The 21,805-nt window shown below is 42.4% G+C and overlaps 1 protein-coding gene across 2 annotated transcripts in view; it reads left to right on the top strand.

The window, feature by feature from the left end:
• The window catches only part of LOC120061617 (inositol 1,4,5-trisphosphate receptor type 1), a 155,467-nt gene that overhangs the window by 47,736 nt on the left and 85,926 nt on the right, over positions 1 to 21,805 (top strand). Inside the window, exons 3-14 of one of the 2 annotated variants that reach the window (XM_039011523.1) lie at positions 2,160 to 2,275; positions 3,102 to 3,188; positions 3,785 to 3,943; positions 10,206 to 10,304; positions 10,636 to 10,719; positions 10,962 to 11,108; positions 11,323 to 11,418; positions 11,587 to 11,631; positions 16,406 to 16,560; positions 20,679 to 20,778; positions 21,071 to 21,231; positions 21,631 to 21,772. In XM_039011523.1, the coding sequence (XP_038867451.1) occupies positions 2,160 to 2,275; positions 3,102 to 3,188; positions 3,785 to 3,943; positions 10,206 to 10,304; positions 10,636 to 10,719; positions 10,962 to 11,108; positions 11,323 to 11,418; positions 11,587 to 11,631; positions 16,406 to 16,560; positions 20,679 to 20,778; positions 21,071 to 21,231; positions 21,631 to 21,772 (1,391 nt within the window). The remainder of the gene's footprint in view (positions 1 to 2,159; positions 2,276 to 3,101; positions 3,189 to 3,784; positions 3,944 to 10,205; positions 10,305 to 10,635; positions 10,720 to 10,961; positions 11,109 to 11,322; positions 11,419 to 11,586; positions 11,632 to 16,405; positions 16,561 to 20,678; positions 20,779 to 21,070; positions 21,232 to 21,630; positions 21,773 to 21,805) is intronic. The other variant, XM_039011529.1, reaches the window with a different exon arrangement.

The following is a 21,805-nucleotide window of genomic DNA, read 5'->3' as shown; positions in this document are numbered from 1 at the left end:
GCTCTCCAGAGGGTAGTGAGGTCTGCACAACGCATCACCGGGGGCAAACTACCTGCCCTCCAGGACACCTACACCACCCGATGTCACAGGAAGGCCATAAAGATCATCAAGGACAACAACCACCCGAGCCACTGCCTGTTCACCCCGCTATCATCCAGAAGGCGAGGTCAGTACAGGTGCATCAAAGCAGGGACCGAGAGACTGAAAAACAGCTTCTATCTCAAGGCCATCAGACTGTTAAACAGCCACCACTAACATTGAGTGGCTGCTGCCAACATACTGACTCAACTCCAGCCACTTTAATAATGGAAATTGATGGAAATTGATGTAAAAATGTATCACTAGCCACTTTAAACAATGCCACTTAATATAATGTTTACATACCCTACATTACTCATCTCATATGTATATATTGTACTCTATACCATCTACTGCATCTTGCCTATACCGTTCTGTACCATCACTCATTCATATATCTTTATGTACATATTCTTTATCCCTTTACACTTGTGTGTATAAGGTAGTAGTTGTGGAATTGTTAGGTTAGATTACTCGTTGCTAAGTACTGCATTGTCGGAACTAGAAGCACAAGCATTTCGCTACACTCGCATTAACATCTGCTAACCATGTGTATGTGACAAATAAAATTTGATTTGATTTGAGATGACGTTAAGCCAATTGTGCTTCGCCCTATGGGACTCCCGGTCACGGCCAGTTGTGACACAGCCTGGTATTGAACCCAGGTCTGTGGTGACACCTCAAGCACTTAGACCGGTGCGCCACTTGAGATGCCTTTACTTTTTTTGTAAATATTTTCTTAACTCTTAAAAAAAAAAAATGTTTACTGCATTGTTGGTTAAGGGGCTTGTAAGTAAGCATTTCACGGTAAAGTCTACACCTGTTGATTTGATTACCCTATCCATATTTCCTCCACTAATGGAGGAAATACACACGTCACATCCTCTCCCTCTTTGATCTGAGCTCAAAAGACTTATCTGGATATTAACCTGATTTTAAACTGTGTGTGTGTTTTAGCATGTAACTTTGGGAGAATGATGATGCAAGTGTTTTGTGCACGTATGGCTTTGTCGGTGTGTGCATCATTAGGCACCTCACTTAGCACTGTGTATTTATTTACATCGATCAATTGGAAGTTCATCCTTAGTTATTTTTTCAGCAACTTCAATATAGCTGCATTGACAACACCTCAATCCTAACCATCCTTCACCTCTGAAACTGTTATTCATTATCTACTTACAAACACACACACACACACACACACACAGCCAATGTTCCTCTCCTATGTATATAAAGACATGAAACATTTCTTTTATGCAGTTTTTCACACTTTGCATTCATACTGTATTCTTCACATATTGTAGCTCACTTATATATCTACTGCTGTACATATCATTCTGAGTATATACACTGAGTGTACAAACCATTAAGAACACCGTGCTAATATTGAATTACACCCCCTTTTGCCCACAGAACAGCCTCAATTCGACAGGGCATGGACTCTACAAGGTGTTGAAAGCGTTCCAACAGGGATGCTGGCCCATGTTGACTCCAATGATTCCCGCAGTTGTGTAAAGTTGTCTGGATGTCCTTTGGGTGGTGGACCATTCTTGATACACACGGGAATCTATTGAGCATTAAAAAACCAGCAGCAATGCAATTCTTGACAGGCGCCTGGCACGTACTACCATACCCCATTCAAAGGCACTTAAATATTTTGTCTTGCCCATTCTCCCTCTGAATGGCGTACACACACACACACACAATCCATGTCTCAAGGCTTAAAAATCCTTATTTAACCAGTCTCCTCCCCTTCGTCTACACTGTCACATGAAGAAGGGATCATAGCTTTTACCTGGATTCGCCTGGTCAATCTGTCATGAAAAGTTCCTTATGTTTTGTACACTCTGTAGTTTTGGTGGATATACGCATAGATTGCAGTTAGATTACTGATAGTGTTATTTGTGTTAACTGGATTCATACTGACATTCGTGATTTCTTGTTTTGAACTATTATTTGTGTACTTGTTTGACATTTTTGCTGCAATTAGTAACAAAATGCATTTCACTGGGCCCGCTATAACATCTGCTAAACTGTGTACGTGACCAATACACTTTGATTTGATTTGTCTCTCTGTTCAGACTGTCTGTTCAGGTTGTGTCCAATGAATCGGTACTCTGCTCAGAAACAGTTCTGGAAGGCAGCGAAACCTGGAGGAAACAGCACCACGGACACAGTCCTCCTCAACAAACTCCATGTGAGTGACTCCTCCACCTGACCCCTATACAACTGTCTTAACATATTACTGTATTAAATTATTGATTATATACATTATTCAGTGGTATAATGACTCGTCATCTCATATCCAATGGAATGAAGAAGAGTAACAATAGATGAGCCCTCTGTGGATAACTAATTTAAACTAAACTCTAAACTAGCAATACTTTTAAAATCCAATACAGCTACATTACATTAGTAAAGCACTTACACTCATAGTTTATCTTTGAATGTGGTAATCCCTCGTACAAATGTGAAATACTACATCCTGCAGTTCCCTTTAACAGACTTGTCTAGTTTGACAGGTACAGTAGCAGTCTTGGCCTCACCACCACTGTTTGAGGAGCTCTCTTAGAGAGGATAGGTTTTCTGTCCCCACACTCGTTTGAGGGTATTCTTATGGAGGATTATATATTTTCTGAGGTAATGTTCAGGTCCTTTTATAGACATTTCTGAAGCATACTTTAGTTTCGCTACTCCCGTCCCACATTTCTCTCTCTCTCCTAAAACAAAACCATTTAAAGCCTTCTGGAATCTAACTACAGTCATAAAATGATAGATTCAAATCTCTCCTGTGTTACCATGGTGATGTGATGTTTTAGGTTCTAGCATTCCAGTTGACGCTTGCAGGCAACTGCACATGCCGTTGCTACATTCTTTTTATTTGAGATTTCTGTCATAGATTTCTGTCATATTCCCTCCTACACAAGTCCATATGTATAATTATTTGTGCAAAAGCAGCAGCAATGTTGGTAGTAGCAATAATAATGGTCTGTAACTCTTCACTCTTTCCTTCACTTATGTAGCATGCAGCAGATTTGGAAAAGAAGCAAAACGATTCGGAAAATAAAAAGTTGCTCGGAACGGTGATTCAGTATGGGAACGTCATTCAGGTGTGTGTGTGTGTGTGTGTGTGTGTACATATTCATTGTCTGCAAGACCGATGTCTGGCTTGTACTCACGGCTGAAAGTCACTTCATCAATGAAGCCAATTCATGTCATAATGAGTAACCGTCTCAACACATTCAGTTACAGCTCACGTCTCATATTCCAAATTTGAGGCCAATAATGTCATCGTAGCCCACATATTTCTATGGAGTTTTAAAGTGAGGAAAGCATTTTGAGGCTTTCCATCCAATATATTTTGCTGGTTCTTGGTGAGGAGAGACTGGGAGCCCTGGAGGCATCCATGTGGTTTCTGTGTGTTTATAAATAGAACAGTAACGTGGGAGGATCTAGATAGTGTTTTTCTAGCTTCAGAATTGAGCATATTCTTTTCTCAGTCATAACCATTCAGTCGTAGACTGCTCTGAGAGACTAAAATGTTTTGCATGCTCATAAGGGCAGAGAAAGCCCACACAACACAAGAATAAATCATATGATGATGATGAAGTGCACAAGCAAAACTGTTCAGTATGTTTGTATCACAAAAATGACAGACATAAGTTATTGTATCGTATAATATTGTATGTTTGCTGTTTTCCCCCAGCTCCTCCATTTGAAGAGTAACAAGTACTTGACTGTGAACAAGCGTCTCCCAGCGCTGCTGGAGAAGAACGCCATGAGAGTGATGCTGGACACGGCCGGGAACGAAGGCTCCTGGTTCTACATTCAACCCTTCTACAAGTTGCGCTCCATAGGAGACAGTGTGAGTTCTATATGGTTCTAAAGCTCCACTTCATAGGAGATAGCGTGAGTTCTACTGTATCTATATCATGGTTCTACAAGCTGCGCTCCATAGGAGACCGTGTGAGTTCTATCTACAGTATATGGTTCTACTAGTTCTGCTCCATAGGTGTTAGTGTGAGTTCTATCTATTTAAGCAATAAGGCCAGAGGGTATATGGCCAATATACCACGGCTCAGGGCTGTTCTTACGCACGACGCAACACAGAGTTCCTGGATACAGCCCTTAGCCGTGGTATATTGGCCATATACCACAAACCCTGAGGTGTCATACCCATGGTATACGGTCTGATATACCACGGCTGTCAGCCAATCCGCATTCAGGGCTCGATCCACCCAGTTTATAAATGTGTATTTATATACATCGATCCCTTCTACAAGCTGCGCTCTATAGGAGACAGTGTGAGTTACACCTATGGAAATTATCACATACTGTATGTAGGAATCGCTTGAATCTTATGGGGTAAGTCAACTTAAACAAATCCTCAGACTGAGTGAATCAAATGTGTAAGGAAATCTAATATGGTCACAGATAGGGCTGTTATGGTGACCGTATTACTGCCACACCGGTGGTCACGAGTCATGACCGCAGTCAAATTCCACGTAATCATTTAGTCACGGTAACTGGTAACTAGGATTCTCCAAGCTCTGATGTTGCTGATGGTCATTAGTAGCCTCCCAAGCTTGCTAACTGCCTGGTACTCAGCACTCTATTGTCCCTCTAATCACTCTAACTTCAATGCAAATGTTTTCGAAAATCTAATCAAACACTTCATGAGAGCCCGTGTTGCGCAACATTTCTATGCAATTGCGTGAGATAAAACAGTTTTGATGGCCTCTATAAGAAAGAGGATCCCATCAGCTTTCTATAGGCTAGGGCTACTATATTTATTTCTCAACTTTCCTGATAGTAAGCACATTGCTTCTCTTTACAATGGGAGTATAGCCTACCTGGCTGGCATGAAAATGAACCACCGGAAAATACGTCCTCCATTCGCTATTTAAGTCCATAGATGTATTTTTTGCCCCTATTTCGAGACAAGGGTGTGATAATGGTCCATTCTAAATAAAAACAAATTTCACATACAGTGGGGAGAACAAGTATTTGAAACACTGCCGATTTTGCAGGTTTTCCTACTTACAAAGCATGTAGAGGTCTGTAATCTTTATCATAGGTACACTTCAACTGTGAGAGACGGAATCTAAAACAAAAATCCAGAGAATCACATTGTATGAATTTTAAGTAATTAAAAATCAGGCCCGTCTGAAGTTTGGGGAAGACAATTGTTTCCATAAAAAATTGCACCTTTATAATAAAGCATTACATGCATAATCACATTTTCATTTATTTTTGAGAATGGTGTTTACCCGCTAACTTCTCTAGGGTAGGGGGCAGCATTGGGAATTTTGGATGAAAAGCGTGCCCAAATTAAACTGCCTGCTACTCAGCCATAAAAGCCAGAATATGCATATAATTATGTATATACCAGTATATTTGGATAGAAAACACTCTGAAGTTTCTAAAACTGTTTGAATGATGTCTGTGAGTATAACAGAACTCATATGGCAGGCAAAAACTTGAGAAAAAATCCAACCAGGAAGTGGGAAATCTGAGGTTTGTAGTTTTTCAACTCTTTGCCTATCGAATACACAGTGTCTATGGGGTCATATTGCACTTCCTAAGGCTTCCACTAGATGTCAACAGTCTTTAGAACCTTGTTTGATGCTTCTACTGTGAAGTGGGGGCAAATGAGAGGGGATTGAGTCAGAGGTCTGCCAGAGAGCCACGAGCTGACCATGCGCGTTCACGTGATAGTTAGCTTGCGTTCCATTGCATTTCTGAAGACAAAGGAATTCTCCGGTTGGAACATTATTGAAGATTTATGTTAAAAACATCCTAAAGATTGATTCTATACTTTGTTTGACATGTTTCTAAAATTCCATGCTTAACAGTTGTATCTTTTAGCAATGTTTATGTGGAGTATTTCTGTAAATTGATGTGGCTCTCTGCAAAATCACCGGATGTTTTGGAACTACTGAACATAACGCGCCAATTTAAACTCAGATTTTTGGATATAAATATGAACTTTACCGAACAAAACATACATGTATTGTTTAACATGAAGTCCTATGAGTGTCATCTGATGAAGATCATCAAAGGTTAGTGATTAATTTTTATCTCTATTTCTGCTTTTAAAGACTCCTCTCTTTGGCTGGAAAAATGGCTGTTTTTCTGTGACTAGGTACTGACCTAACATAATCGTTTGGTGTGCTTTCGTCGTAAAGCCTTTTTGAAATCGGACACTGTGGTGGGATTAACAACAAATGTATCTTTAAAATGGTATCTTTAAAATGGTGTGAAATACTTGTATGACTGCTTGCATGATGACGGGTTTCTCACACGACTGCATCAGCCTCATTGGTTTTAAAATGTTTTATGGATGCTAGTGGTTGTATTAATTTGGGATCTATTGCATCAAACAACTGTCCCAGACTATGTTTGGAACATTTCTTCCTCGCACAGAAGGACGAGAAAGTAATAATAATAATATATTGACATAGGCTAGTACTTTTGCTGTTTGTTAGGCCTACTCATCTTGTTGGCTGACGAAAAGTAAATGTGGATAATTCATCCAACATCTTCAATATGTGCCTCGGAATTCAATAAGGACGTGCGCAGTTGCCTCCACGATATGTCTGTCTTCACTTGTAGCCTGTGAGAAGGACCGATCACGTGATGGGCATTGGCTAATAAGAATTAAGATATCTGAGAGAGCCATGCGAGTGAGAGGTGCTTTGGCGCGCACAGCTGATAATTATTATATTCAACCCAACTGCACAACGGTAACTGGCCACAAAAGGCATGTCTTTTTTTAGGGGGCGTTACGCCCACACAAAGGGGATGCCGCCGGGAAATTGGAGGCATTATCAAGTGCTTGTCAAATTGTGAATGAGAGACTGATGAAGTGTGTACAGCCTGTGAAAAAAAACAAAGCAGAGCTCATGCCTTTCATGCAACTTTTTTCAAATCATCATTAGTCGCATCATGCAGCCTTAGAACGTATTAAATATCAAAACATATAGCCCAACATTTGTATCACCCCTAAAGTTACATAAATAACTGTAAATTAAGCATTTAGGAGGACCTGTTTCTTTATTAACCGCTCAACACAGAATAGACACATGTGCACACTCCCTCAAATCGTTTGGAGAAAATGTCCTTTCTATTTTATTCAGCTATGTTCAATTGTATTATTCATATTATAAAATAATGCCATGGAATTCGAAGCAAATCTTTTCTGCTACATAAACTAGTGTATCCCACAACCATAAGGCATAGCCAGATCAGGACCTAACATAAGGACAACCAGAGTATGCTATTCTGTTCTTCTGAAATAGACTACATTTTCTTTATATCATGTTTCTTTAGACCTGTCTAAAATAAAGATTAGATGTATTGTGATGGTGTAGGCTATAGTAAATGGATTTATTAGACTTTTTAAAATGTAGATGTTCCAAAGGTCTGCATCAGTGGCTTGTAGGCTATGCCTGGAAACCAGGAGATGCTAAATGTGTTTGTTAATTAACGGTTATTTGCTTGACAATCCCCAGCTGACAAAACTTCATGACCGCCACAGCTCCAGATTTTTTTTTGTAAATGTTTTTTTTTTTTGCAACACGCAGCTTGCAAAACCCTATGACAAAACGTTTGCACAGTGGCACAGCACATTAATGTCAGTTTTGGGTTGGCGGAATCAAGTAGGCGCGAGGCAGTAGCAAGAAAAAGGTTTTCTGTCCAAGATGGTGGCTGTGCATGTGCTAAAAAAACACCACATTTTACTTTGCTAATAAGGAAATAAATATGCATGTTTTCTGAATGATACACACAGTTTTGGAGTGTGTGTAATTCTCCACAACTAACTAGGTATTCATTTTGTAGCTTAAGTAGCTATGTTTGCAAAGTTTGTTTACCAGGTTCGCTAGCCTACCAGTTAGCTAGCTAGCTGGCTAAAAGTACTAAATGGTGCATCTAACTACACTGAACAAAAATCTAAGCGCAACATGCAAAAGTTTCAAAGATTTTACTGAGTTACAGTTCATATAAGGAAATCAATCAATATTAAATAAGTTCATTCGGCCCTAATCGTTGGATTTCACATGACTGGTAATACAGATATGCATCTGTTGGTCACAGATACCTTAAAAGAAAAGGTAGGGGTGTGGATCAGAAAACCAGTCAATATCTGGTGTGACCACCATTTGCCTCATGCAGCGCGACACATCTCCTTCGCATCGAGTTGATCAGGCTGTTGATTGTGTCCTGTGGAATGTTGTCCCACTCCTCTTCAATGGCTGTGCGAAGTTGCTGGATATTGGTGGGAACTGGAACACGCTGTTGTACACGTCGATCCAGAGCATCCCAAGCATTCTCAATGTTTGACATGTCTGGTGAGTATGCAGGCCATGGAAACTGGGACATTTTCAGCTTCCAGGAATTGTGCACAGATCTTTGCGACATTGGGCCGTGCATTATCATGCTGAAACATGAGGAGATGGCGGAGGATGAATGGCAGGATTGGCCTCAGGTTCTCGTCACGGTATCTCTGTGCATTCAAATTGCCATCGATAAAATCTGATTGTGTTCGTTGTCCTTAGCTTATGCCTGCCTATACCATAATCCCACTGCCACCATGGGGCACTCTGTTCACAAAGTTGATATCAACAATCTGCTTGCACACACAACCCCATACACGCTGTCTGCCATCTGCCCGGTACAGTTGAAACCGGGATTCATCTGTGAAGAGCAAACTTCTCCAGTGTGCCAGTGGCCATCGAAAGTGAGCATTTGTCCATTGAAGTCGGTTACGAACTGCGGTCAAGTCAAGACTCTGTTGAGGACGACGAACATGCAGATGAGCTTCCCTGAGACCGTTTCTGACAGTTTTTGCAGAAGTTCTTAGGTTGTGCAAACCCACAGTTTCATCAGCTGTCCGGGTGGCTGGTCTCAGACGATCCTGCAGGTGAAGAAGCCGGATATGGACATATGGTAGAGAAATAAAAATGTAATTCTCCGGCAACAGCTCTGGTGGACATTCCTGTAGTCTGCATGACAATTGCACGCTCCCTCAAAACTTAACATTGTGTTGTGTGACAATACTGCATTTTAGAGTGGCCTTTTATTGTCCCCAGCACAAGGTGCACTTGTGTAATGATCATGCTGTTTAATCAGCTTCTTGATATGCCACTCCTGTCAGGTTGATGGATTATCTTGGAAAAAGAAAAATGCTCACAAACAGGGATGTAAACAAATTTTTGCACAAAATTTGAGAGAAATAAGCTTTTTGTGCATATGGAACATTTCTGGGATCTTATTTCAGCTCATGAAACATGGTACCAACACTTTACATGTTGCGTTTTATATTTTTGTTTAGTGTCGTAAGTACACTTACTGATATGGAGTAATTGCTGATGATCGTTGGTTTTACCTTTTTTTTGGTTGTTTTGTGAGCTAACATTAGCTTGATTTAGACTTTTTAGCACTCTACCTTTCTGGAGAGTCACACTCTAGGTATTCCACGAGGCTCATCATCGAGTTGTTATGGATGGATCTCTTTCTCAGGTAACTCTGCCTTCCCTGCCTTCACATTAGCGCTGGTACCTACAACAGGTCTTGCACTCGTCTACATTTGGCTCAGCCAATCACACTGCACGTTCTAAACTACAGCTCCTGAACATTTATATCTTGCCCCAATATCTCCTAGGTTTATTATATTCGACTCCCGCACTGCGCCTCACTTATTTTTGGTGATAAGTAGCTCGCCCGCCAGTTGCTCAGTTGTGTTCCAGCCACCTGAGCTATATATCAGTTTGCAACAGTCGCTCTCAGTGGATTAAAGCAGCAGAGGCTGGGAGTCATTCTACAACCACAACACATATGACTGAGCCCAAGGACCAGGTGACCGCAAGTGGAGCCATGACTCGGTTGTTCTAGTAGTAATACATCTAATGAATAGCCCCTGTGGATGAATGATTTAGTTTGTGATTCTGAGCTTCACATAGTATCCTGTATTTGACTGTGGACAGACACATGCAAATAAGTCTTGTTAATGTTTCTTAGCAGCTGACGTGAGTGTGTGTCTCTGTGGGCACATAACGTATGAATAAGTGTGTGCACACGTGGAATAAATGCATACTAAATTGTAGTGTGTGTATGTTTCATTCCAGGTGGTGATAGGGGACAAAGTGGTCCTGAACCCAGTGAATGCTGGCCAGCCCCTACATGCCAGCACCCATCAGCTAGTGGACAACCCAGGATGTAACGAGGTTAGACCCTTACCCTGTCTGCAGCTCATCTCTATGTTTTATAGATGGCTGTGTGGGAGTGTACTGTATGTAGAGTATTTATAGGAGTCTGTGTAGTGTGTACTGTTATTGGGCCCCTCCTACCATATTAGACAATACCCCACTGTGCCATGGTCCTCCACATTTGCATCAATTATTTCTAGGATTTGCGTTAAGCTCTAGCCTACAGCTCATTCTGTGAGAATGGTGTGCTGCTCTGTAGTTATTAGAGTACCAGTGATAATGTGTTTCTGTTATTAAAGGATTAAACTGGTAATCCTGTGGAACTCTTTTTGCCTGTTTTGTGTTTCAGGTGAACTCGGTCAACTGTAACACCAGCTGGAAGATTGTGCTGTTCATGAAATGGAGTGACAATCAGGAGATCATTCTAAAAGGGGTTGGTTTTATCACAGTTCTCAACCAATCAGGCCTGGTTTTCACAGTTGACTTTTCCTTGATTTGCCTTGATTTGGACCATCATCCAATCAATATGAATGAGAAAATAATGGTTCAACGAACCTGGTATCCCAGTTGAAGACAAAACACTGTTAATTGTTAGCCAAACAATCTAGCCCAAGGCAGAATGACACTTCCCTAGCAGTCTCTATGGTAACAACCTTCCTGTCTGTTTGTTGCCAGGGCGACGTGGTGCGCCTGTTCCATGCGGAACAGGAGAAGTTCCTCACCTGTGACGACCACCGTAAAAAACAATATGTCTTCCTGCGCACCACCGGACGTCAGTCGGCTACCTCGGCAACCAGCAGCAAAGCCTTATGGGAGGTGGAGGTGTGGAGGAAGTGCACATGGAAATAGAATTTGTAGAAGGCCCCTCAGATCATGGCAATTTGACTGCTCCCTCGCAACTGCCAATTTATGGTCACTAAAAGTTACATTTGACTTTAAAGTTTATATGGTCTGACAAGTTGTTAAAATGTGCATGTACACAAATCCAGCGTGAGATATGACATGTGACTGATGCCTGTGTTTCTCCTCATGATAGGTGGTGCAGCATGATCCATGTCGAGGCGGAGCTGGCTACTGGAACAGTCTGTTCAGGTTCAAACACCTGGCCACTGGACACTACCTGGCTGCAGAGGTCAGTAACACTGCCTTTACAACACACGCGCGCACACACACACACACACACACACACCCTTGCGGTACCTACAAGACAGGTCAAAATGATATTGATCTTTAATTTTTACCAGGGAAGTCATCTCTAGCTTGCTCCTTATATGTATGTACTCTTGTGTGTGTTTTCCAGGTGAACCCTGACTATGAGGAGGAGTGCCTGGAGTCCCGCTCCTCAGTAAGTCACATTGTCCTGTTCTGGTAGCAGTGGGCTCTGAAGGGTGTAGAGGAATGATGAATACTGTGGATCATCTGAACCAGTCGTTCCCAGATACAGTATTCTGCTGTGACCGTGTTTTCCTGTGTCCCACTGAATGAACCAACCCAACGTCTTCAGTCACAACCCAACGTCTTCAGTCACCGTTGACACAATGTGAAATGAATCAGCCACATACCACTAGTGTGTCCCAGGAAACAATGATCATTGTAACTCTTCTAACTTGTGTACCTCCGCTTGAACACCATGTCACAGTAGCGAGCACTTCCCCAGTACCACGATTAGATGGCGGTGTCTGCATAGAGAAGTCTGATGGAACTGGGCTGATAACTTTGCCTGGCTACCCAAACTCCTTGCTCTGGCCAATCGCTACGACACACCCATGGACGCTGTTTTTTTTATCCACAATGAGCCTGGATCTGAGGACCTTGCCGCCTATTTCTAGAAAGCAAACATATTCTAACCGTTCTGATTGGTCCCAGAAACCGATGGGTTGGGCTAGAGCCAAAGCACACGTGGGTAAAGCCACAGAGTTTCTAAACCCAGGGGCGCAACATCGCAAGACTTCTGGGAAGTCTTGCAAAACAGACCAAGTAGACCAGTCCGGGGTTTGGGGTTTGAGAAGTCAATGTAAGTGAAAAATTCTTCCTTAGTTGTTAATTTTCCTGAAATATAAAGGCACAGCCTGGCCAATGTCTTGAGTAGTAGAACATGTTATTATTCCAACCTCATTAAAGGAATGAGGAATGCCTTTGATTTGACGGACTGCACATGTGCAGTTCGGCGCCAGACGATCGATAAACCCGATGACGTGTTTCTATGCATGAGCTTTGCTTGCCAACGTCGCCATGACATCGCCTACAAGTGTGGTTGAGGATTTCTATTGAAGAAGCAGTTTCTGCCTATCTTCATACTGTACTGTCTTTGGTAAAGCAGTGTTTTGAAAATGTCATTGGTTTTGATACACTGATTGGTTAGAGATGATCCAATCGCTGATGACTTTGTTTTGTACAACACCACTCATTTTGACGTCACCAAAAACAAATTCAACGATGGCAGTCTCAGGCTGAAGTATGTAGCGAACATAGAGCAGCGGAAGAATTCAGTTTGAGTCGTCAGGCAACTGTTACCGGCCTTTAGCCAACAGATGGCAGTCTACCACTAGGAATGATCTCAATTGTCTCTACAAAACACAGGACTATATAGTAAGTACTGATGCACTAGTCGCATTAGTCTGCGTTTACACAGGCAACTCAATTCGTATCTTTTTTCACTAATTGGTCTATTGACCAATCAGATTAGATCTGAAAAAAAAGATATGTCAAAAGATCGGATGTGATTGGTCAAAAGACCAATTAGTGGAAAAAAGTTAAATGCAGCCTTTTGTCAACACATGGTTGAACAAGCTTGTATGACTATCAGAGCAGGGAGCTGAGGGCTGTCTCCATGCCTGGAGGTGTGTGTCTGTCCCTGGCTCTATGGGGATGGACATACAGTTGAAGTCGGAAGTTTACATACACCTTAGCCAAATACAATTCAACTCAGTTTTTCACAATTCCTGACATTTAATTCTAGTCAATATTCCCTGTCTTAGGTCAGTTAGGATCACCACTTTATTTTAAGAATGTGAAATGTCAGAATAATAGTAGAGAATGATTTATTTCAGCTTTTACATTCCCAGTGGGTCAGAAGTTTACATACACTCAATTAGTATTTGGTAGCATTGCCTTTAAATTGTTTAACTGGGTCAAACGTTTCAGGTAGCCTTCTACAAGCTTCCCACAATAAGTTGGGTGAATTTTGGCCCATTCCTCTGGTGTAACTGAGTCAGGTTTGTAGGCCTCCTTGCTCGCACACACTTTTTCAGTTCTGCCCACAACTCTTCTATAGGATTGAGGTCAGGGCTTTGTTATGGCCACTCTAATACCTTGACTTTGTTGTCCTTAAGCCATTTTGCCACAACTTTGGAAGTATGCTTGGGGTCATTGTTCATTTGGAAGACCCATTTGCGACCAAGCTTTAACTTCCTGACTGATGTCTTGAGATGTTGCTTCAATATATCCACATAATTTTCCCTGCCTCATGATGCCATCTATTTTGTGAAGTGCACCCGTCCCTCCTGCAGCAAAGCACACCCACAACATGATGCTGCCACCCCCGTGCTTCACAGTTGGGATGGTGTTCTTCGGCTTGCAAGGCTCCCCCTTTTTCCTCCAAACATAATGATGGTGATTATGGCCAAACAGTTATATTTTTGTTTCATCAGACCAGAGGACATTTCTCCAAAAAGTACGATCTTTGTCCCCGTCTGCAGTTGCAAACCATAGTCTGGCTATTTTTATGGCGGTTTTGGAGCAGTGGCTTCTTCCTTGCTGAGTGGCCTTTCAGGTTATGTCGATATAGGACTCGTTTTACTGAAGATATAGATACTTTTGTACCTGTTTCCTCCAGCATCTTCACAAGGTCCTTTGCTGTTGTTCTGGGATTGATTTGCTTTTTTCGCACCAAAGTATGTTCATCTCTAGGAGACAGAACGCGTCTCCTTCCTGAGCGGTATGGTGGCTGCATGGTCCCATGGTGTTTATACTTGCGTACTATTGTTTGTACAGATGAATGTGGTACCTTCAGGCATTTGGAAATTGCTCCCAAGGATGAACCAGACTTGTGGAGGTCTACAATTTTTTTCTGAAGTCTTGGCTGATTTGTTTAGATTTTTTCATGATGTCAAGCAAAGAGGCACTGAGTTTGAATGCATTGAAAAACATCCACAGGTACACCTCCAATTGAATCAAATTATGTCAATTAGCCTATCAGAAGCTTCTAAAGCAATGACATAATTTTCTGGAATTGTCCAAGCTGTTTAAAGGCACAGCCAACTTAGTGTATGTAAACTTCTGACTCACCAGTGAATTAATCTGTCTGTAAACAATTGTTGGAAAAATTACTTGTCATGCGCAAAGTAGATGTCCTAACCGGCTTGCCAAAACTATAGTGTGTTAATATTTTTTATTTAGCTGTTATTTTACCAGGTAAGTTGACTGAGAACATGTTCTCATTTACAGCAACGACCTTGGGAATAGTTACAGGGGATGAATGAGCCAATTGTAAACTGGGGATTATTAGGTGACCGTGATGGTTTGAGGGCCAGATTGGAAATTTAGCCAGGACACCGGGGTTAACACCCCTACTCTTACAACAAGTGCCATGGGATCTTTAATGACCTAATATTTTTTAGACCAGAGGAAAGAGTGCCTCCTACTGGCCCTCCAACACCACTTCCAGTTGCACCTGGTCTCCCATCCAGGGACTGACCAGGACCAACCCTGCTTAGCTTCAGAAGCAAGCCAGCAGTGGTATGCAGGGTGGTATGCTGCTGGCTGCAATATGAAATTTGCGGAGTGGTTGAAAAACAAGTTTTAATGACTCCAACCTAAGTGTATGTAAACTTCCAACTTCAACTGTATACCGAAGCCGAGCCAAGTTATACTGCGCTGGCCTGGTTATGAATCCACCATGTAGTTGTTTGATAGGATGACGTAAAAAGAAAATCCCCAAGCCAGAACAGTGCGGTTCGGGTCAATACCATAAAGTCAAAAGGGTAATGCGTTACTAGACAATCATCCCCTCAACAATAGTGACCATCTGAACACAGCGGAAGATCCAAACTTATAAAAGAGCTGCAGTTTAACCAGATAATTATACTAAATTACTTATTACTCTAATTACTGAAATTAATATTTATACATATTTGTTGATATTTGAGTGATAATACTGATTTGATACTTCACAATACACTAAGATGTCTCTTTTGGCCTGTAAAACTTCATACAATTAGTAGGTCATGAGGTTTAGTGCAGTATATTGAATTAAGCCTATAGAGTTCTATTGGCCTAAATTAGATTGGAAAACAAGAAATTGGATCAAATTGATGTTCTCACATTGTGGTGAATGAAAAGATCCCTTTGCGTTGTGATTCTCTTATCTTCTTCAGTCAGTTCCTGCCCAGGATTTGAGCTTTAGGTCATTGTCTAGGAATTTCACAGGAAGCTGACCCATGTGTGTGTGACCTGACCTTTTAACGTTTCTATTACTTAAACTTAACCCATATACAGTGAGTATACCAAACATTAGGAACACCTTCCTAATATTGAGCCCCATCCCCCCTCAGAACAGTCTCAATTTGTCTGGGCATGGACGCTACAAGATGTTGAAAGCATTCCATAGGGATGCCGGCCCATGTTGACTGCTGGCCCATGTTGAATCCAATGCTTCCCACAGTTGTGTCAAGTTGGCTGGATGTCCTTTGGGTGGTGGACGATTCTTGAAACACACGTTGCAGTTCTTGACACAAACTGGTACGCCTGGCGCCTACTACCATACCTTATTCAAAGGCACATACATTTTTTGTCTTACCCATTTGTCCTCTGAATGGTACACAATCCATGTCTCAATTGTCTCAAGGCTTGAAAATCCTTATTTAACCTGTGTCCTCCCCTTCATCTACATTGATTTGAAGTGGATTTAACAACTGACATCGACAAGGGATCATAGCTTTCACCTGGTCAGTGTATTTCATGGAAAGAGCAGGTGTTCTTAATGTTTTGTATACTCAGTGTATATTGATGGTCTATCAATTATTTTAATCGTCATAATCATTGATCCTGGTCTTCAGGGCCCATGTCTATGTTGCTGTGCAGTGATCTGACGAGACTGTGTTTCCATGTTGTGTCTCCAGCTGGACTCTGAGCAGGTCGACCTCCGCGCCCGCCTCAGGAACCCCCAGGAGAAGGTCATGTATACCCTGGTGTCTGTCCCTGAAGGCAATGACATCTCCTCCATTTTTGAGCTGGACCCTACCACTTTGAGAGGGGGGGACTCCCTGGTACCCAGGTAGGACTTTGAGCTGGAGCCTACCATGCTAAGAAGGGGGGATTTCCTGGTGCCCAGATAGGACTTTAGGGCCACTTAGTCTGCCGCTAAGCAGCCCCTGCAGTTCACATTGTGCGAAAAGACCCTATTACTCATAATACTTTCAGAGAAATTTACCATTTTTCTAATAAGAAACCTCTCTTTTTACTACGTCCATGAGAATTTGTTGATTTTAAAATACATCCTGTGTTGTTGTCATGTGCAAAGGGGAGTGACCATGCTGTATTTGTCTGGGTTGGGGTCAATTTGAGTTGAAGTTAGTCAATTGAGGAATTAAACTGAAATTCCAATTCAATAATTGAAACATTTTCTGATGACTGTGTGTCTGGAAAGTCCTAAAAAAACAATGACTATATAGCCCACTGTTGATGCAGATCAGATTCTAATGAAAATGTTGCAATATGAAAAGTAAACAGTCATGTTCCTCCCCCTGGAAGGACACACACACACACACACACACACACACACACACACACACACACACACAGACACAGACACAGACACAGACACAGACACAGACACAGACACACACACACACACATATATATATATATACTGCTCAAAAAAATAAAGGGAACACTAAAATAACACATCCTAGATCTGAATGAATGAAATATTCTTATTAAATACTTTTTTCTTTACATAGTTGAATGTGCTGACAACAAAATCACACAAAAATTAACAATGGAAATCAAATTTATCAACCCATGGAGGTCTGGATTTGGAGTCACACTCAAAATTAAAGTGGAAAACCACACTACAGGCTGATCCAACTTTGATGTAATGTCCTTAAAACAAGTCAAAATGAGGCTCAGTAGTGTGTGTGGCCTCCACTTGCCTGTATGACCTCCCTACAATGCCTGGGCATGCTCCTGATGAGGTGGCGGATGGTCTCCTGAGGGATCTCCTCCCAGACCTGGACTAAAGCATCCGCCAACTCCTGGACAGTCGGTGGTGCAACGTGGCGTTGGTGGATGGAGCGAGACATGATGTCCCAGATGTGCTCAATTGGATTCAAGTCTGGGGAACGGGCGGACCAGTCCATAGCATCAATGCCTTCCTCTTGCAGGAACTGCTGACACACTCCAGCCACATGAGGTCTAGCATTGTCTTGCATTTGGAGGAACCCAGGGCCAACCGCACCAGCATATGGTCTCACAAGGGGTCTGAGGATCTCATCTCGGTACCTAATGGCAGTCAGGCTACCTCTGGCGAGCACATGGAGGGCTGTGCGGCCCCCTAAAGAAATGCCACCCCACACCATGACTGACCCACCGCCAAACCGGTCATGCTGGAGGATGTTGCAGGCAGCAGAACGTTCTCCACGGCGTCTCCAGACTCTGTCACGTCTGTCACATGTGCTCAGTGTGAACCTGCTTTCATCTGTGTAGAGCACAGGGCGCCAGTGGCGAATTTGCCAATCTTGGTGTTCTCTGGCAAATGCCAAACGTCCTGCACGGTGTTGGGCTGTAAGCACAACCCCCACCTGTGGACGTCGGGCCCTCATACCACCCTCATGGAGTCTGTTTCTGACCGTTTGAGCAGACACATGCACATTTGTGGCCTGCTGGAGGTCATTTTGCAGGGCTCTGGCAGTGCTCCTCCTGCTCCTCCTTGCACAAAGGCGGAGGTAGCGGTCCTGCTGCTGGGTTGTTTCCCTCCTACGGCCTCCTCCACGTCTCCTGATGTACTGGCCTGTCTCCTGGTAGCGCCTCCATGCTCTGGACACTACGCTGACAGACACAGCAAACCTTCTTGCCACAGCTCGCATTGATGTGCCATCCTGGATGAGCTGCACTACCTGAGCCACTTGTGTGGGTTGTAGACTCCGTCTCATACTACCACTAGAGTGAAAGCACCGCCAACATTCAAAAGTGACCAAAACATCAGCCAGGAAGCATAGGAACTGAGAAGTGGTTTGTGGTCACCACCTGCAGAACCACTCCTTTATTGGGGGTGTCTTGCTAATTGCCTATAATTTCCACCTGTTGTCTATTCCATTTGCACAACAGCATGTGAAATTTATTGTCAATCAGTGTTGCTTCCTAAGTGGACAGTTTGATTTCACAGAAGTGTGATTGACTTGGAGTTACATTGTGTTGTTTAAGTGTTCCCTTTATTCTTTTGAGCAGTGTATATATATCTATCTATACAGTACCAGTCAAAAGTTTGGATTTTCTTTATTTTCTACATTTTCTACATTATAGAATAGTAGTGATGACATCAAAACTATAGCATAACACATATGGAATCATGTAGTAACCAAAAAGTGTTTTATATGCTTTTCCAACCGTCTTGAAGGAGTTTCCACATATGCTGAGCACTTGTTGGCTGCTTTTCCACTCTGTAGTCCAACTCATCCCAAACCATCTCAGTTGGGTTGAGTTTAGGTGATTGTGGAGGCCAGGTCATCTGATGCAGTACTCCATCACTCTCCTTCTTGGTCAAATAGCCCTTACACAGCCTGGAGGTGTATTGGGTCATTGTCCTGTTGAAAAACAAATGATAGTTCCACTAAGCACAAACCAGATGGGATGGCGTATCGCTGCAGAATGCTGCAGTAGCCATGCTAGTTAAGTGTGCCTTGAATTCTAAATAAATCACTGACAGTCACCAGCAAAGCACCATCACACCTCCTCTTCCATGCTTCACGGTAGGAACCACTCATGCGGAGATCATCCGTTCACCTACTCTGTGTCTCACAAAGACATGACGGTTGGACTCATCAGACCAAAGGACAGATTTGCACCGGTCTAATGTCCATTGCTCGTGTTTCTTGGCCCAAGCAAGTTTCTTCTTATCATTGGTGTCATTTAGTAGTGGTTTCTTTGCAGCAATTCGACCATGAAGGCCTGATTCGCGCAATCTCCTCTGAACAGTTGATGTTGAGATGTGTCTGTTACTTGAATTCTGTGAAGCATTTATTTGGGTTGTAATCTGAGGTGCAGTTAACTCTAATGAACTTATGTTCTGCAGCAGAGGTAACTCTGGGTCTTTCCTGTGGCGGTCCTCATGAGAGCCAGTTTCATCATAGTGCTTGAAGTAATGATGGACTGTTGTTTCTCTTTGCTTATTTGAGCTGTTCTTGCCATAATATGGACTTGGTCTTTTACCAAATAGGGCTATCTTCTGTATACCACCCCTACCTTGTTACAACACAACTGATTGGCTCAAATGCATTGAGAAGGAAAGAAATTCCACAAATGAACTTTTATCGAGGCACACCTGTTAATTTTAATGCATTCCAGGTGACTACCTCATGAAGCTGGTTGAGAGAATGCCGAGAGTGTGCAAAGCTGTCATCAAGGCAAAGGGTGGCTACTTTGAAGAATCTCAAATATAAAATATAATTTTGATTTCTACAATGTAGAAAATAGTAAAAATAAAGAAAAACCCTTGAATGAGTAGGTGTGTCCAAACTTTTGACTGGTCGTGTGTGTAATCTTTAGATTTGTGTGGTGTTTGTTCGTTATCAGACACATTTAGTGGAATTCCCCCATTAAAACACATTTCTGTTCTCACTTTCAGTGGAAAGGGTGAGTGGGCTGTGTTAGGGTCATGGAGTGTTCAGAATCTGTTGACATAGGACAGGTCTGAGCCTGTGTTTTGGAGAGGGTAGGGAGGGTTTCCGTCTTGGGAGAGTAGGTGAGGGAGTTTCATGAGGTCATGAAACAATAAAGTGTGTGCATGTGCGTGTCTGTGTCTTGTTTTTGACTTCCAAGCTGACTACAGTAGGGAGGGTTTGACTTGCAGTAACCAGTGTTACTGTTTCATGTTGGTTGTGAGGGTGCAAGGACTGGTGACTTTGATGAAGGAGAAGATGTTTGGTTTTATTTTTGTTGAGATTTATTCAGATACTGTAAGATGTTTGGTTTACAGTAACCACTATTATTATGATATCCCTCTCTGTACTGGAATACATCAGAAAATATAAATTTTTCAATATTTAATCAGAGGCACATGTCTGTTCCCCTGTTTGGTATGGGACTTCTTAGTATGTGCTATAGTGGGCCTAGCCCAATAATGACATTATTTCTTGACTCACAATGCTCATTGTGTGTGTGTGTGTGTGCACCCAGGAACTCATATGTGAGGCTCAGACACTTGTGCACCAACACATGGGTCCACAGCACTAACCACCCCATCGACAAGGAAGAGGAGAAACCGGTCATGTTACGTGTGAGTGACAGCTCAACCAGCCAATCTCCATTTAAGACCAGACAGTTTGAGACCTTACCAATAGTCTGTCAAATCCAATCTTTAACTACTTTATATCATGTTTTCTGTGTGTCCCACTTAAATCTGTCCAACACAAACATTGCTCAATAATATAATAATACCCTCACATTAGATCTGACCACCGGATGCACAAATGATTAATTTTCTATTTGTGAGTTTTACTTACTAGAATTCACTTAATTTTACAATCCTAATTAACTCATCAGTTTCTCACAATGTTGTTATTTTTTAGATCGGCACATCTGCACTGAAAGAAGACAAAGAGGCGTTTGCCATCGTACCCGTCTCGCCCGCTGAAGTCAGAGATCTTGACTTTGCCAATGATGCCAGTAAAGTTTTGGCGTCCATCGCAGGCAAACTGGAGAAGGGCACCATCACTCAGAACGAGAGGAGGTACACGGCAGCCATTTTGGTGCTCACTATGTATTCTTTACCTCTTCAATGTAGGCACCAAACCATTCCAGAATGGAATGTCCTTGGAACTCTGGGTATCAACATGGTCCTCATTAAGAATTCTAAATCTCAAAGAATCTTCCTGTGTGCTCCTGAGTGGCGCAGCACTGCATCTCAGGTCTCAAGGCTTCACTACAGACCCTTGTTTGATTCCAGGCTGTATTACAACCGGCCGTAATCGGGAGGGAGTCCCATAGGGCGGCGCACAATTGGCCCAGCGTCGTCCGGGTTAGGGTTTGGCCGGGGTAGGCTGTCATTATAAATAAGAATTTGTTCTTAACTGACTTGCCTAATTAAATAAAGGTTAAATAAAAAAATGACTTCCTGTGTGTCCTCCAGGGCGGTGACCAAGCTTCTGGAGGACCTGGTGTTCTTCGTGGTGGACATCCCCAATAATGGCCAAGATGTTTTGGAAATCATGGTCAACAAGCCCAACCGAGAGAGACAGAAACTCATGAGGGAACAGAATATCCTCAAACAGGTAGAGGACAATGTCATTCATAAGGGATAACTA

The sequence above is a fragment of the Salvelinus namaycush genome, chromosome 2, assembly GCF_016432855.1.
Source record: "Salvelinus namaycush isolate Seneca chromosome 2, SaNama_1.0, whole genome shotgun sequence".
NCBI lineage: Eukaryota > Metazoa > Chordata > Actinopteri > Salmoniformes > Salmonidae > Salvelinus > Salvelinus namaycush.
Note: the sequence above shows the minus strand (reverse complement) of the source record. Positions and strands in the feature narration are given on the sequence as shown.